Source organism: Somniosus microcephalus, chromosome 34 (genome assembly GCF_052327205.1).
Source record: "Somniosus microcephalus isolate GS21.2 chromosome 34, FLI_Smic_1.0, whole genome shotgun sequence".
Classification (NCBI taxonomy): Eukaryota; Metazoa; Chordata; class Chondrichthyes; order Squaliformes; family Somniosidae; genus Somniosus; species Somniosus microcephalus.
The window spans coordinates 23,261,082-23,276,312 of record NC_141020.1 but is presented as its reverse complement, the minus strand read 5'-3'; the positions used below and the strand labels follow the sequence as shown (position 1 = coordinate 23,276,312).

Genomic DNA, 15,231 nt, shown 5'->3' with positions numbered 1-15,231 from the left:
TCTTTACTATTCGGAGGTCAGGGCTGAACTGCCCAGCAATTCCCTACACAACGTTTTATATACCGGTGTGGTCACCACCGGTATTACAGTATACAGCAGCCAAGAGAAAGTAGTACATCTCTTAAGGTAGTTCTCTTAAGGTGGAACAGGTTACATACACCACACTTTAAGCATGCTGGGTCATGCAATGTCCTTGCAGCCACAAGCAATTACCTGCCAAATGATAGCCTTGGCCCATTGGTAGCACACTTGCCTCTGAGTCAGAAGGTTGTGGGTTCAAGTCCCACTCCAGAGACTTCCGCACATAATCCTAGGCTGACATTTCAGTGCAGTACTGAAAGCGCGCTGCACTGTCAGAGGTGCCGTCTTCGGGATGAGACGTTAAACCAAGCTCTCTCAGGTTGACATAAAAGAATCCATGACACAATTTGAAATTGAGGGGAGTTCACAAAAGATTACTGCACAAGATAAAAAATCACGGGATTGGGGGTGATATACTGGCATGGGTGGAAGATTGGCTATCTAACAGAAAACAGAGAGTGGGGATAAATGGTTCATTCTCGGGTTGGCAATCAGTAACTAGTGGTGTTCCGCAGGGGGTCAGTGCTGGGACCCCAACTCTTTACAATCTATATTAACGATTTGGAGGAAGGGACCAAGTGCAACGTATCCAAGTTTGCCGACGATACAAAGATAGGAGGGAAAGCAGTGAGTGAGGAGGACATGAAAAACCTGCAAAAGGACATAGACAGGCTAAATCAGTGGGCAGAAATTTGGCAGTTGGAATATACTGTTGGAAAGTGTGAGGTTATGCACTTTGGCAGAAAAAATCAAAGAGCAAGTTATTATCTAAATGGAAAGAAACTGCAAAGTGCTACAGTACAAAGGGATCTGGGGGTCCTGGTGCATGAAACACAGAAGGTTAGTATGCAGGTGCAGCAGGTGATCAGGAAGGCCAATGGAATCTTGGCTTTTATTGCAAGGGGGATGGAGTATAAAAGCAGGGAAGTCTTGCTGCAGTTATACAGGGTACTGGTGAGGCCACACCTGGAATACTGCGTACAGTTTTGGTTTCCATATTTAAGAAAAGATATACTTGCTCTCGAGGCAGTTCAGAGAAGGTTCACTCGGTTGATTCCGGAGATGAGGGGGTTGACTTATGAGGAAACGTTGAGTAGGTTGGGCCTCTACTCATTGGAATTCAGAAGAATGAGAGGCGATCTTATCGAAACATATAAGATTGTGAGGGGGCTTGATCGGGTGGATGCGGGGAGGATGTTTCCACTGATGGGTGAGATTAGAACTAGGGGGCATAATCTTAGAATAAGGGGCTGCCCTTTCAAAACTGAGATGAGGAGAAACTTCTTCACTCAGAGGGTAGTAAATCTATGGAATTTGCTACCTCAGAGAGCTGTGGAAGCTGCGACATTAAATAAATTTAAAACGGAGATAGACAGTTTCCTAGCTGATAACGGAATTAGGGGTTACGGGGAGAGGGCAGGGAAGTGGCTGTGAGTCTAGGTTCGGATCAGCCATGATCCTATTGAATGGCGGAGCAGGCCCGAGGGGCCGTATGGCCTACTCCTGCTCCTACTTCTTATTTTCTTATGTTCTCCCCTGTATCTGGGCCAAATCCTCAACCAACATCAGTTTAAAAAAAAAACAGATTATCTGGTCGTTATTTTATTGCTGTTTGTGGGAGCTTGCTGTACACAAAGTGGCTGCCGTGTTTCCTACATTACAACAGTGACTACGCTTCAAAAAAGTACTTCATTGGCTGTAAAGCGCTTTGGGGCGTCCTGGGGTTGTGAAAGACACGATATAAATGCAAGTTTGTTCTTTCTTTTGCTCACTGTCAACTCCCCAATCCTTTTGAGGGACCTTGCTGGAAAGGGAACTCGCATATCTCCTTCCCCTGCCATGCCCTCAGGGCTTGGGTCCCCCAGGTGGATGTCCTGCCATCTGCATGCAAGTAGTCCATGCTGCCCGTGACGTGGGTGCGATGCACCCTTTAAGCTATTCTGCCAAAGCTGGCAGTTGCAGGTCCGTGTAATTGGGTGCCTAAGCTTCTGATGGTTTCAATCACAAGAGTATGCTATCCTTACAAGGGAGGCCCCAAACGCCCTCACGGCTCTGGGGCTCTCCTAACGAGGAACAATAAGATACCAATTGCCCTATGGAATTCTGCATTTGGGTAAAACCCTTCTGTAGAACTGCGGTGACGTTTCTCTGACTGCTGCTGCAGGCAGCCTCGAAGGATGTTCTGAATACGTTCTCCTCTTGCATTAACTCCTCTCTGCAAGCAGGTCCAGTCAGATACCAAACCCTTGCCCAAGCTGATGAGGCCAGTCATATGACCTCTCTGAGTGAAATATCAAACACAGACAAGCGTTATGTTCAAGCAAGTCCTATTCTGCACAGAGGGAGCACCTTGTGAAGAGGCAGAGTATAAGCACAAGGACAGAGTCACTTAGATATATAGAAATAGAGCTGGTGGGACCTGAAAGCAAGTTGCCAGGTGTGGATTGTGGAAAGTCAAGAGCGGGTACTCATCTCTGCTCCGGCACGGCAAGAGAGCCCCAGGTGGGCAGAGGAAACGCTTCAAGGACACCCTCAAAGCCTCCTTGAAAAAGTGTAACATCCCCCACCGACACCTGGGAATCCCTGGCCCAAGACCGCACAAAGTGGAGGAGAAGCATCTGGGAAGGCGCCGAACACCTCGAGTCTCTTCGCCGGAAGCCAAGCGCAAACAGCTCAAGGAGCGCACATCAACCCAAGCACCCCACCCACCCGCCCCTTCAACCACCGTCTGCCCCACCTGTGACAGAGACTGTAGGTCCCGCACTGGACTCATCAGTCACCTGCGAACTCATTTTTAATGTGGAAGCAAGTCATCCTCGGTTCCGAGGGACTGCCTAAGAAAAAGACTCATCTATGAAAAGGAACATGAGGGGTGAATTTCCGCTGGGATCTCCCAGTCACCCGCTGTAACTTCGACATTAGAGTTCAATTCTCTGTCCCTCCCTTCCTCTCTGGCTCTGTATGCCCCTCTGTTCTGCAGCTCATCCACTGAGGTTGCGGTGGACTTGCGGGGGAACTCCCGCAGAAACTCACCAAAGATAACAGCTCAGTTTTGAAGCAAAGAAGAGCTTCCAAGCTGCTTGCACTGCCTAAAAGTTACCCATGTAAAATCATCCCTATTTCCCCAATCTTGGCGAGTTATCCAGCAGGTTTCAAAACCGAATGCTTATGGTGCAGGGTTTATGGTACGTTAGACAATAGCCCCGTCTCTGTGACAACAGGCTCTTCTGCATCCATCCATCAAGTCTGTGCGTGGGCACTGAGTGAACTGCACTGTGAAGAAAGATCTGTGCGTTTTAATAAATGTGAGACCATCGTTTAATGACATGAGACAAAACTGGGAATTGGAAACAAACCAATCCCTGACACTGGGCTAGATATAATGAGTGTACGTGTAACAGAGGACAAAATGAATAAGCCAGGGGCTGTAGCTGTATAAACCGAGAAACACATTGTTTTATGAAAATGATGATCGGATTAAAAATAACATTTCAGAAAGATTTTTTCTTGATGTTTCTTTAAGCAGTGAACTGTTCCATTCTTTCACTTAAATCTGTTCTTATTGACGTCAGGAAAATAGTAACAACACATTCACTCCCCCTATGGAAGTTAAACACTTGCCCCTTAGTAGAAAACCACAGACACTCTAGTGCAGTGCTGAGGGAGTGCTACACTGTCGGAGCTGCCATCTTTCCGCTTTGACATTAAACTGAGGCCCTGTCTTCCCTCGTAAAATATACCCCATGGCACTATTTTGAAGAAGAACAGGGGAGTTCTCCCCCATGTCCTGGCCATATTTATCCCTCAACCAACATCACTAAAAACAGATCATCTGGTCATTATCACATTGCAGTTTGTGGGAGCTTGCTGTGCACAAACTGGCCGCCGTGTTTCCTACATTACAATGATGACAACACTGCAAAAAGTACTTCATTGGCTGTAAAGCTTGGGGTCATCCTGAGGTGGTAAAAGGCACTGTATAAAATGCAAGATCTTTTTTCTTTAGATCTATGCTTCTGAAACTAGGAGCCCATTCAGAATCTCCGGCCCAATTTATAGACAACATGGGAGGTAGGAGGGAACAGGCTACGTAACCACTCTCTCAGCTGCAGGCATCAAGCCAGTCAAAAGAAAGAAAAAGGTCAAAAATAAAGAGTTGAAAACACAGGATAAAGAAGGTGATCTCCTACAGTATTGCTCAGAGCGAGTCTGGGATACGCAAAGAGGAGGCGGAGAGACCGCTAGTCTGAGGGAAACCCACTGGCAGAAACAACTTGTCGGCTGGTGAGGATTATGATCGGTGAAGAGAACAGAGGTGTCTGGTCCTGTGATTTGAATGGTCGAAGGCATTCTACAACACTACAATGCACCCAGACACAAGACTTCCATTGTGACACAGCTAGAGTAGGGAAAGCCAGCACTGTCAATTCCTCTTAAACAATAATCACAAAATATCATGTAACCCGGTGTTTTGAACCCTTCACCATTACCAAGGCTTGCACTGATACACCGCCTTTAACATTCCACACTACCTAAACTTGAGGTCATCCAAAACTCGGTTGTCCGTGTCCTAACTCGCACCAAGTCCCGTTCGCCCATCACCCCTGTGCTCGCTGACCTACCTTGGTTCCCGGTTAAGCAGCGCCTCGATTTCAAAATTCTTATCCTTGTTTTCAAATCCCTCCATGGCCTCGCCCATCCCTATCTCTGTAATCTCCTTCAGCCCCACAACCCCCCCGAGATATCTGCGCTCCTCTAATTCTGCCCTCTTGAGCATCCCTGATTATAATCGCTCCACCATTGGTGGCCGTGCCTTCTGTCACCGAGGTCCTAAGCTCTGGAAATCCCTCCCTAAACCTCTCCGTCTCTCTACCTCTTTTTCCTCCTTTAAGATGATTCTTAAAACCTACCTCTTTGACCAAGCTTTTGGTCACCTGCCCTAATTTATCCTTATGTGGATCGGTATCAAATTTTTTGTCTTAAAATACTCCTGTGCTGCGCCTTGGGACGTTTGACTACGTTACAGGCGCTATATAAATACAAGTTGCTGTTGTTAACATAGAAAATATCCCAAGGTGCTTCACAAGAGTGAAAGATGCAGAGGTGGTCGGGCTGAAAGGACAGGTTTCCAGAAGACTTTTAAAGCTTGAGAGAAAGATAACAAGATGGAGGGAGCCACTTTGCCTCCATCAGCTTTGTCAATCCTCTTCACCTTGAAAACTTTAAGTGGGTCACCTCAAAGCCTTCTCTATTCTAAAGAAAATATATTACAGTGCAGTTCGTGAGACGACCAATGTGTTTTACATCTCAAAGTACCACTTTTGGATCTTGAAATCATAAATAATGTAAATCTGGAACCTATTAGCTTGTTTTTATTAAAAAGATATTTAAATCACTGGTTATGTTCAGGTGAGATCTGTCATTCTGCAGACACAGCTACCTAAACATCCTTGAGATGTTAGTATTTATATATTTACAAGCTACCAATTTTGATTGAGGAGGATGGAACAGCAATGACACCAAAGTACAAATTCTGCAGCGTGAGTAGGCGTAGGGCTTATTTACATTGGCTTTCGCTAAAGTGGTGCTATATATCCACAGAGGCACCAGCAATATCCCCAACACTTTGGATTTTGCTAATGGTTTTTCATTCTGTACATAATTCACTCGAGAGAGAAAGATGAGCAATCGCAAGTGTTGGTATCGCTGTATCAGCCCTCTTGCAGACATCAGTTAGACAAAATCGTTCTTCCCGCTGGATAGTTACAGCAGCTCCCCATTTATTTGGGTGAAATGCCTTCTCCCATGAACCCAAGCACTAACTTCCAGCCTCACGGATTCTGGGGTGGGTGAGGAGGGAGAACAGAAATAGCAATCCTAATGAAACGGAGGCAGATGGGGTGGTTAGCAAGGGTTAACTTGCCCTCTGATCCTGTCTCATCTGAATGTGGGAACTCAGCTTCTGAAGGATCGGTGGAGGGACTTGCGCTTCCCTGCGTTTGGTGATATTGATGTCTCAATCTGATATCATAAAGCCTAACAGGTGGTATCGCTTTACGGATAATTCTGGGGCAGATGGGGTAAACGTCTACCTCGGGACTCTGTGGCTGGCTCCCAGGTTGCAGTTGATGGACTATAATGGGTAATTTAACACAATGTGCTTTCCTCCATCTAATAACACTTTCCTGTGAATTATTGAAGTGAGATTCCACCTGCCACAATAGATGAATACTCTTGTGGGTGGGTTAAGACCTCAGTTTTCAGGTGTCTCTTCCCCTCGATGGGATTAGAACTGGGAAGCATGTGTGTGCACACACAAATCACTTTCAATTAACAACCGCCCCCACTCTAATTACATAGCGCCACTATTACAGAAGTCAATGTAGCTCGATGCCTACTCTCACTGCAGAATGTGTTCCCTGAGATTAGAAAATTAGGATATTCCCACAGTGAAACATTATTAATTTGACTGAAATAAGGAGGACACCAGACATCAGTGTTTGTTTTTCGATAAGAGCTCTTGAAAGTCCAATATATTATTTGGCTTCAGGGCTCTCAATTCTCGAGTGTATTAACACACCCCGGGATAGCTTTAACTTCAATCTGGAGTTTCAAACAGGTAACAGAGCAGAGGAAGTCCGATTAGCTCTGCACAGTTTGTTGGCAGCACTTTGCAGTATAGCAGAAAACAGAATTTTGTGCTGTTTGCAGACTCTACTGTAGGTCAAGCACCTTTATTTAAAAATTTGTTCCTGGGCTGTGGCCGCTGGCAAGACCAGCATTTATTGCCCATCCCTAGTTGCCCTTGAGAAGGTGGTGGTGAGCCGTCTTCTTGAACCGCTGCAGTCTGTGTGGTGAAGGTGCTCCCACAGCGTTGTTAGGGAGGGAGTTCCAGGATTTTGACCCAGCGACGATGAAGGATCGGCAATATATTTCCAAGTCGGGATGGTGTGTGACTTGGAGGGGAACCTGGAGGTGGTGGTGTTCCCATGCGCCTGCTGCCCTTGTCCATCTAGGTGGTACAGAGCATTGGAAACCCATGAAACTGTGGGTCTCCAAACTACCATAGGATTAAGGGAGCTGGTTTTAGGAAAAACAGCAATGTAGTGTGAAGACCCAAATGTTTAATACATGTACATTTCATTAAGTATTTAGGTCCACGCCATGTAACAGAGCCCAGCATGACTGACATCCAACTAAAAAGGAAAAAGGGAAGAGCAAATAGACTTTGCCCTCTCTAAAACAGAAATGGTGGGGAATAGGCACTATAAAAGCAACAAAAACAAGCTATATTTCAGCATCTCTAGGTCAGGACTTCAGTGAGAGCCAAGGTGAGTGAGGCAAGACATTTTAAGTAGGAATGCCAGCATTCAGTAACTGCTGCAAATGTTGCACAAACCCATATTCTAATGTAAACCGGGGGCCTATAGTTCCTGCAGCTGGCGTCCTATGCGTCTCGAATTCCTTATCAATTGTTTTGCCACACCTGCCTTTGGTGATGTGGCGCTGTGGAGCACAGTTTGCAAAGGACCAGCCACACCAATGCTCCAGATGTTTCTACCGTCAGCCTGCACACACTATTGCAGATCGGTTCTCATACTCACAGGGTTTTGATTTGTTTTCTCCCTCTGCAGGAAGACAATCCAGGTGAAAATTGTGGATGATGAGGAGTATGAAAAGCAGGAAAACTTCTTTGTTGTCCTGGAGAAACCAAGATGGATGAAACGTGGAATTTCAGGTTTGAATAAAAGAAAAATCATTATCCAGTACATGTATTCTACATTATAGGACTCCATTATAAACCTCTCTCTGTTACATTCCACCTTTGTTAGAAGGCACAAAGTTATAACACTTGCTCTGTTATACATTCCATCCTTGTGATAAGGTTGTAAGTTCTAACAGTGTCACTGTTACACCCCATCCTCTTGAAAAGTTCTCAGTTTAACACTCTGTTACACTGCACCTTCATTATAAGGCTCTCAATTATAACACTCTGTTACACCCACGCTCCATATAAGGCCCTCAGTTTTACACTGTCTGTTACATCCCCTCAATATAAGTCTGCTATAACACTGTTACATCCCCACAGCTATAACACGGTTTGTTATACCCCCTCAGTATAAGGCCCTCAGGTTTTTATACTCTCTGTTACACCCACGCTCAGTATAAAGCCCTCAGTTTTTATACTCTCTGTTACACCCACGCTCAGTATAAAGCCCTCAGTTTTTACATTGTCTGTTGCACACACCATCCTCACTGTAAGGCTTTCAGTTACAACAATCTGTCTGTTTTACAGGATGTCCAGTGCTGTGCTATGAGAAAATCACTTGAACAATGTACAAATTGTTGAGATCCAGAGGATTATTGCAAACAGGAAGCAATGTGTTTTGAAAGTTAAATATAATTACAATTCTCATTATATTCAGAAATTTATCAACATGTCATTGTCTCCCTCAGTTTTACTACATACAGAGTACTTTTTTTCCTCACTTTACTCCCATTATCAAATTGGGCAACATTTCTATTGTGATCCAATGCGATTCTGTGTGATCCACTGGGGCTGATCTATTTGCAAAAAATGCTGGCTGGTGACATTTTCAATTGAACGGCCCAAGTCAGAGGTAAGGGGCAATGCTTTGGCTGAACGTGATGCCAACACTAAACATCTTCTTACAGTGAGCAAAGGCAGGACTTCTGGGTTTTGGCACTGGATGACATTTTTAACACCTCGAAAAGGAGCTATAGCTTTTGCTCTGCTCCCCAACCACAACCAGTGACCAGGTGTTCACCAGCTTGGCAGAGGCGGTTTGAATGGGGACCTATATTGCCTGAACTTCTTGATATTACCATAAGTATTCATTTAGAAACAAAAGTAGATTTCTCTGATGCCATACTAGTATTAAGTATTAGGAAATTTACAGAAGTATTTCTTGCAGTTGTTATGTGAAGGTTTGTGGGGGGAAAATTCAATCTCGCCCCTTTTGGGGCGTTAACTTCGCCGGGGCGCTACTTTTAGCACCCCGAAAAAGTTAGCAACCCCCACGCCGTAATTTGAGTGGTAGCACCCCAAGCAGGATGCGGGGCGCTACTGGAAGTGCTACCCCTCCTTCCTGGGGTGCTCCCATTGAATATCGCGCCGCTGCGTGCAACATCGTCACGCGCGTCGGCACGTAACGCCGCGATATTACAGGCCTCCCTCCCCTGATTAAAGGGGAGGGGCCTAGCGCAGCACGCACCGGGGCCCTGCTGGACCACCGGGGAGCAGGGTGCCGGGAAAAGAGCCCGGCACGCAAGAGGAGCGCCGGGCTGACCGATCGCGGCCGGCGCCCTTCAGGAGGAAACAGAAAGGAGGCAGGTGCTGGCAGGCGGCCCCCAAAAAATGGCTGCCCGGCACCTGCCCTTTAATTAGCGCCGCCCCGGCCGCAACCCCCCCCCCCCCGCCCGTCGGACACGGCATCCGGCGGGAGGTCAGGGGGCGCAACTGAAGTTTGCGGCCGGAGCGCTGCGTACAGCGATGATGTCATCGCCGGAGGCACAGCGCCGCGGGGCGCAACCGGCTACTGCCAGCGCTAACCTCCTGCTGAGTTTCATGGGAGGCGTTAGCGGCGCCACGCCCAGGCGCTAGGGGCTTTGCGCCTCCTGTTAGCGCCCTGGGCCGTGTGTTTTGAGACTGTTTCACGCCCGGATCAGATTGGGTTTGTTCATTGTGTGCAGTAGGTGTGTCTTCAGCTGCCATTCCATTGAATTTCACTCTTTTTTTTCTTTCTTTCTCTGCAGCTCTCCTAGTGACTGATGGTAAGACGTTAGTTTCTACTAATCGAATTCCTTTCACTGTGGAGTTAACGGGCCAACTCCTCCTGCTCTCCTCCAGTCTGCGTACAGCATGCTCCCAGTGAGCAGAGACCACAAGTGCCCTGTTGAGTCGGTATACTGATGTAACAATCTTTTTACAACAACAACTTGTATTTATATAGCACCTCTAATGTAGTAAAACGTCCCAAGGGGCTTCACAGGAGTATTAAAAGAGAAAAAATTTGACACCGAGCCACATAAGAGAAATTAGGGCAGGTGACCAAAAACTTGGTTAAGGAGGTAGGTTTTAAGGAGCGTCTTAAAGGAGGAAAGAGAGGAATGAGGCGGCGAGGTTTAGGCAGGGAATTCCAGAGCTTAGGGCCGAGGCAACAGAAGGCACGGCCGCCAATGGCGGAGCGATTATAATCAGGGATGCTCAAGAGGCCAGAATTAGGGGAGCGCAGATATCTTGGGGGGTTGTGGGGTTGAAGGAGATTACAGAGATAGGAGGGGCGAGACCACGGAGGGTTTTGAAAACAAGGATGAGAATTTTGAAATCAAGGCAGGGGGATTGTGATATACTTGAACAAATTAGTATTGAGAGGGAGGAGGTCCTAACGGCTTTAGCGGGCTTAAAAGTGGATAAATCCCCAGGCCCAGATGAGATGTATCCCAGGCTGCTGTGTGAGGCAAGGGAGGAGATTGCAGGGGCTCTGACACAAGTTTTCAGAACCTCTCTGGCCACAGGGGCAGTGCCAGAGGACTGGAGGACAGCTAACGTAGTACCATTGTTCAAGAAGGGTAGTAAGGATAAACCAGGGAATTACAGGCCAGTGAGCCTAACATCAGTGGTAGGGAAATTATTGGAAAAAGTTCTGAGGGGCAGGGATTAATCAGGGATAGTCAGCATGGCTTTGTCAGGGGGAGATCATGTCTGACCAATTTGATTGAATTTTGAGAGGGGGTGACTAGGTGTGTGGATGAGGGTAGTGCAGTTGATGTAGTCAAGTCCCAATTTGGCACATTAGATCCTAAATTGGCTTAGTGGCAGGAGGCAGAGGGTGATGGTCGAAGGTTGTTTTTGTGACTGGAAGCCTGTGTCTAGTGGTGTACCGCAGGGATCGGTGCTGGGTCCTTTGCTGTTTGTAGTGTACATTAATGATTCAGATATGAATGTAGGAGGTATGATCAATAAGTTCGCAGATGATACGAAAATTGGTGGAGTGGTAAATAGCAAGGAGGGAAGCCTCAGGCTACAGGACAATATAGACGGGTTGGTTAGATGGACAGAACAGTGGCAAATGGAATTTAACCCTGAAAAGTGTGAGGCGATGCATTTTGGGAAGACAAACAAGGCAAGGGAACACATAATGAATGGTAGGACCCTAGGAAGGACAGAGGATCAGAGGGACATGGTGTGCATGTACATAGATCCCTGAGGCAGCAGGACGGGTAGGTAAGGTGGTTAAAAAGGCATATGGGATACTTGCCTTCATTAGCCAAGGTATAGAATATAAGAGCAGGGAGGTTATGATGGAGCTGTACAAAACACTAGTTAGGCCACAGCTGGAATACTGTGTGCAGTTCTGGTCGCCACACTATAGGAGGGATGTGATTGCATTGGAGAGGGTGCAGAGGAGATTCACCAGGATGTTACCTGGGCTGGAGTGCTTCAGCTATGAAGAGAGACTGGACAGGCTGGGGTTGTTTTCCTTGGAGCAGAGAAGGCTGAGGGGGGACCTGATTGAGGTGTACAAAATTATGAGGGGCATAGATAGGGTAGATAGAAAGGAACTTTCCCCTTAGTAGAGGGGGCAATAACCAGGGGGCATAGTTTCAAGATAAGGGGCAGGAGGTTTAGTGGGGATTTGAGGAAAATCTTTTTCACCCAGAGGCTGGTTGGAATCTGGAACTCACTGCCTGAAAGGGTGGTAGAGGCAGGAACCCTCACAACATTCAAGAAGCATTTGGATGAGCACTTGAAACGCCATAGCATACAAGGCTACGGACCAAGTGCTGGAAAATGGGATTAGAATAGACAGGGCTTGATGGCCGGCGCGGACACGATGGGCCGAAGGGCCTCTTTCTGTGCTGTATAACTCTATGACTCTATGCTTATCCGGGAGCCAATATAGGTCAGTGAGCACAGGGGTGATGGGTGAACGGGACTTGGTGCGAGTTAGGACACTTTTAAAAGAAACCCCCGAGTCCAGTTTCTAGAGAGTTGACTACTGACTGATCCATCCGCACTCTGATTAATTTACATTATATTTCTGTCCACCATGATCCCTAGAAGCCACTAACTCGGTTGGGATCGGGTGGAACTCTCCTATCTCGTCTCAACCTGTCAGCCACTGAAGGTCAACTTTCAGGGGTTGATTTTTTATGGCTGCCTCTGCCCCAGTGCTGGACAAGAGCAGTGTGCTGGAGATGTGCAGCAACAGTCCAGTTCAAGCTACAAGATTTTGGTGGCCTGGGTTGGTAACACGGACACCCCACAGTGCAGGCCTGTCCCCTGGCAGGGCCTAATGCTAGAAAACAAGGGAGAAAATTGCAATCAGCTACAGGCCTTAGTGGTTCACAGCTGCGTGCCTGGCTTGGGGCTTTCTGGCTGTACCTGGGCACCCAATGACTGCATGAACACATATTTGAAGTCGTGGGGTGCAGGATGGGACTGCCTCCTCCCACCTCATTTGCATGTGAGCGACGGGTCTGTGTAATTGCATTCCACCTCCTCACGGAAGCCCCGGAAATCATTAGGTGGCAGAGACCTGGCATCATGGGTCTCTGCCCATTTTTCCTGACCTTTGTGCCTGGGGAATTGGTGTTCCCAGGGGCAAAAGATCAAGAAAAATCAGACCCGTAAATCTTTTAATTGGCATGAGGGCAATAAAGGCCATTTAGTGCTGGTATACTGCCCTTTTGTTTCAGCTGTAGCTCCGTGGGTGGCACACTCGCCTCTGAGTCAGAAGGTCGTGGGTTCAAGTCCCACTCCAGGAGCTTGAGCACAAAAATCTAGGCTGACACTCCTGAGGGAGCGCTGCACTGTCGGAGGTGCCGTCTTTCGGATGAGACGTCAAACCGAGGCCCCGTCTGCCCTCTTAGCTGGACGTAAAAGATCCCACGGCCAGTATTTTGAAGAAGAGCAGGGGAGTTCTCCCCGGTGTCCTGGCCCAATATTTATCCCTCAATCAACATAACGAAAACAGATTATCTGGTCATTATCACATTGCTGTTTGTGGGAGCTTGCTGTGTGCAAATTCGCTGCCGCATTTCCCACATTACAAGTGACTACACTCCAAAAAGTACTTCATTGGGTGTAAAGCGCTTTGGGACGTCCGGTGGTCGTGAAAGGCGCTATATAAATGCAAGTCTTTCTTCTTTCTTTTATTAGTGCACTTAGCGACTTCCTATTGTCTGTTGTGGATTCAAGCTTTCGGATATATTTGTGTCTTGGCTTTGAATTAAATGACAGAGAAGTGATTAATGGGACATAGTGTGAGAAACGATGTACCTGAGCTACAGACCTCTCCTTGATTGCCAGATAGGCCACAGTGTCAGCCTGTGACTGGCTGAGAGGAGCTGTGCTTAATCTAGCAGCACTTAAAGTAAGTTCACCCCCCCCCCCAGACTGAAATGGAACATCTAACTTAAGAAGTTAGGGCTTTTTTTAACTGGAGACAAGAATGTTGAGGGGTAAACTGCTAGAGGTCTTCAAGTTTATGAACAGTTATGATTAGGTAAATAGTGAGAGACCGTTTCCACTGGTGGATGAAATATTAACGAGAAGGCAGAAATTAAAAAAAGTAAAGGAAAAGTCGAAAAAAATCCTTTGTGTGGGGGGGGGGGGTGGGGTGGTGAGAATGCAGGATTTTCTGACACAAATCATTACTGAAGCAGAGTCCATAATATATAAAAATAGGTGAATTAGTTACTGAAAAAGAGGAATATTAAAGGTTAGGGGGAGTGAGCAGGATAGCAGAAGCGGACTAGGTCGTTCACGTGCGGGGAAGTACCAATGCAGACTTGATAAGCTAAATAGCATGGCTCTGTGCTGGAACATTCTATGATTCAATTACCCTGTATATCGCAGAAGTGTATCTGGAAGGGAAACACGCAACTCAATGGCCACCATCTCGGTAACCAAGAGTTTAACACTAACGTTGCACTGTCTGCTCTCTAAGTGCTTGTAATTGTCCACTAAAAATTCCAAAAGTGAAGGCAGATCAAAGCTGGAAGACCCATTGGTCTACTAGTTCTTGCTGCCCTGGCAACTGATATTATGCTGCTCTTCAAGACTGATCTCTTGGGTTAAATTTGGGACAAAGTTAGCTGTCCCTACAATTTCTCAGTAATCTGTCCCAAATATCAAACACTCTGGGGTCAATTTTCTGGCCGCCGTTGGGCGGCTTTTCATGCGGCCGGGGGCTGAAAATCGGCAAAAAAGCGGGTCGGGACCCACCCCCCGCCTGTTTCCCCGCCCCGTCCGACTTTCGGACCGCCGTTTCCCCGCGATCCACTTCAGTCTCGGCCGCCGCTGGCGGAACTGGTCGTCAGCACACTAATTACCAATTATCTCCTTGTTGAGGTAGTTATTCCGGGGCCGTTGCAACTTTGGGGCTTTCCCCACATCAAACCCGCCTGCGAGGAACCCCGCTGCTGAGACCTGGCGTGAAGCTTGCCGGCTTGCTTGCTGTCAGCTGCAGGTCAATCGGAGAAGCTGCGATTTAAAGGGACAGCACTTGTATGTTGAAGGACCTTGTTGTTGCAGGTTTGGGGCTACTTCTTCAAGGCTTAGGCACAGCTGTGGAAAGTTGGAGCCTCACACACTTCTCCAATGCGATCTCCTGGGAAGCCCCTCTCGCCACCCTCACTCAGCGATTCCTCAGCGGAGGCATCTACGAGAAGCGTGGGACACCTTTTTTTCCTTCCCTTCTTGCCATTAGAGGATCTCCAGCAGCAGAGGCGGCAGCCGCAGAACCAGGAACAGCAGGATGAGCACCAGGAGCACCAGGCTGCTGCTCGCTCACCTGAAGCTGCACAGGCCAGAAGGGGCCAGCGCTTGGAAGTGGCTTGAGAGCACCTTGCTGCGCTTTAGGGGGCCATGGGGACCCGTTTCTGCACTGGCAGTCCTACTCAGAAGGACTTCCATGAAGGTCTGGTTTCTCTGTTCAATAGATGGCCAACGCTCCTCAAGAGATGTCATTCTCTTATGAGCACTCACCATGTTTTCCGTACCCTGGTGAGTTATCTCCTCCATGGAGGTTGCCAACCTTTCCATGGTGATGCGTTCATGCGCCAATGACTCCACAAAGGCTCTGCTCATGGTCGCTATGGACTCCTCCATTCACTCCACAC

The 15,231-nt window shown here is 47.4% G+C and overlaps 1 protein-coding gene and 1 long non-coding RNA gene across 3 annotated transcripts in view; one reads left to right on the top strand and one right to left on the bottom strand.

Annotated features, from left to right (window-relative positions):
- Positions 1–15,231, bottom strand: part of LOC147096878 (uncharacterized) — a 159,172-nt gene that overhangs the window by 51,561 nt on the left and 92,380 nt on the right. For both annotated transcript variants that reach the window (XR_015074568.1, XR_015074567.1), the window contains exon 2: positions 7,686–7,782. This is a non-coding gene — a long non-coding RNA (uncharacterized LOC147096878). The remainder of the gene's footprint in view (positions 1–7,685; positions 7,783–15,231) is intronic.
- The window catches only part of LOC147096879 (sodium/calcium exchanger 3-like), a 715,867-nt gene that overhangs the window by 630,641 nt on the left and 69,995 nt on the right, over positions 1–15,231 (top strand). Inside the window, exons 3-4 of the mRNA XM_085973580.1 lie at positions 7,716–7,819; positions 9,859–9,876. Coding sequence (XP_085829706.1) covers positions 7,716–7,819; positions 9,859–9,876 — 122 coding nt within the window. The remainder of the gene's footprint in view (positions 1–7,715; positions 7,820–9,858; positions 9,877–15,231) is intronic.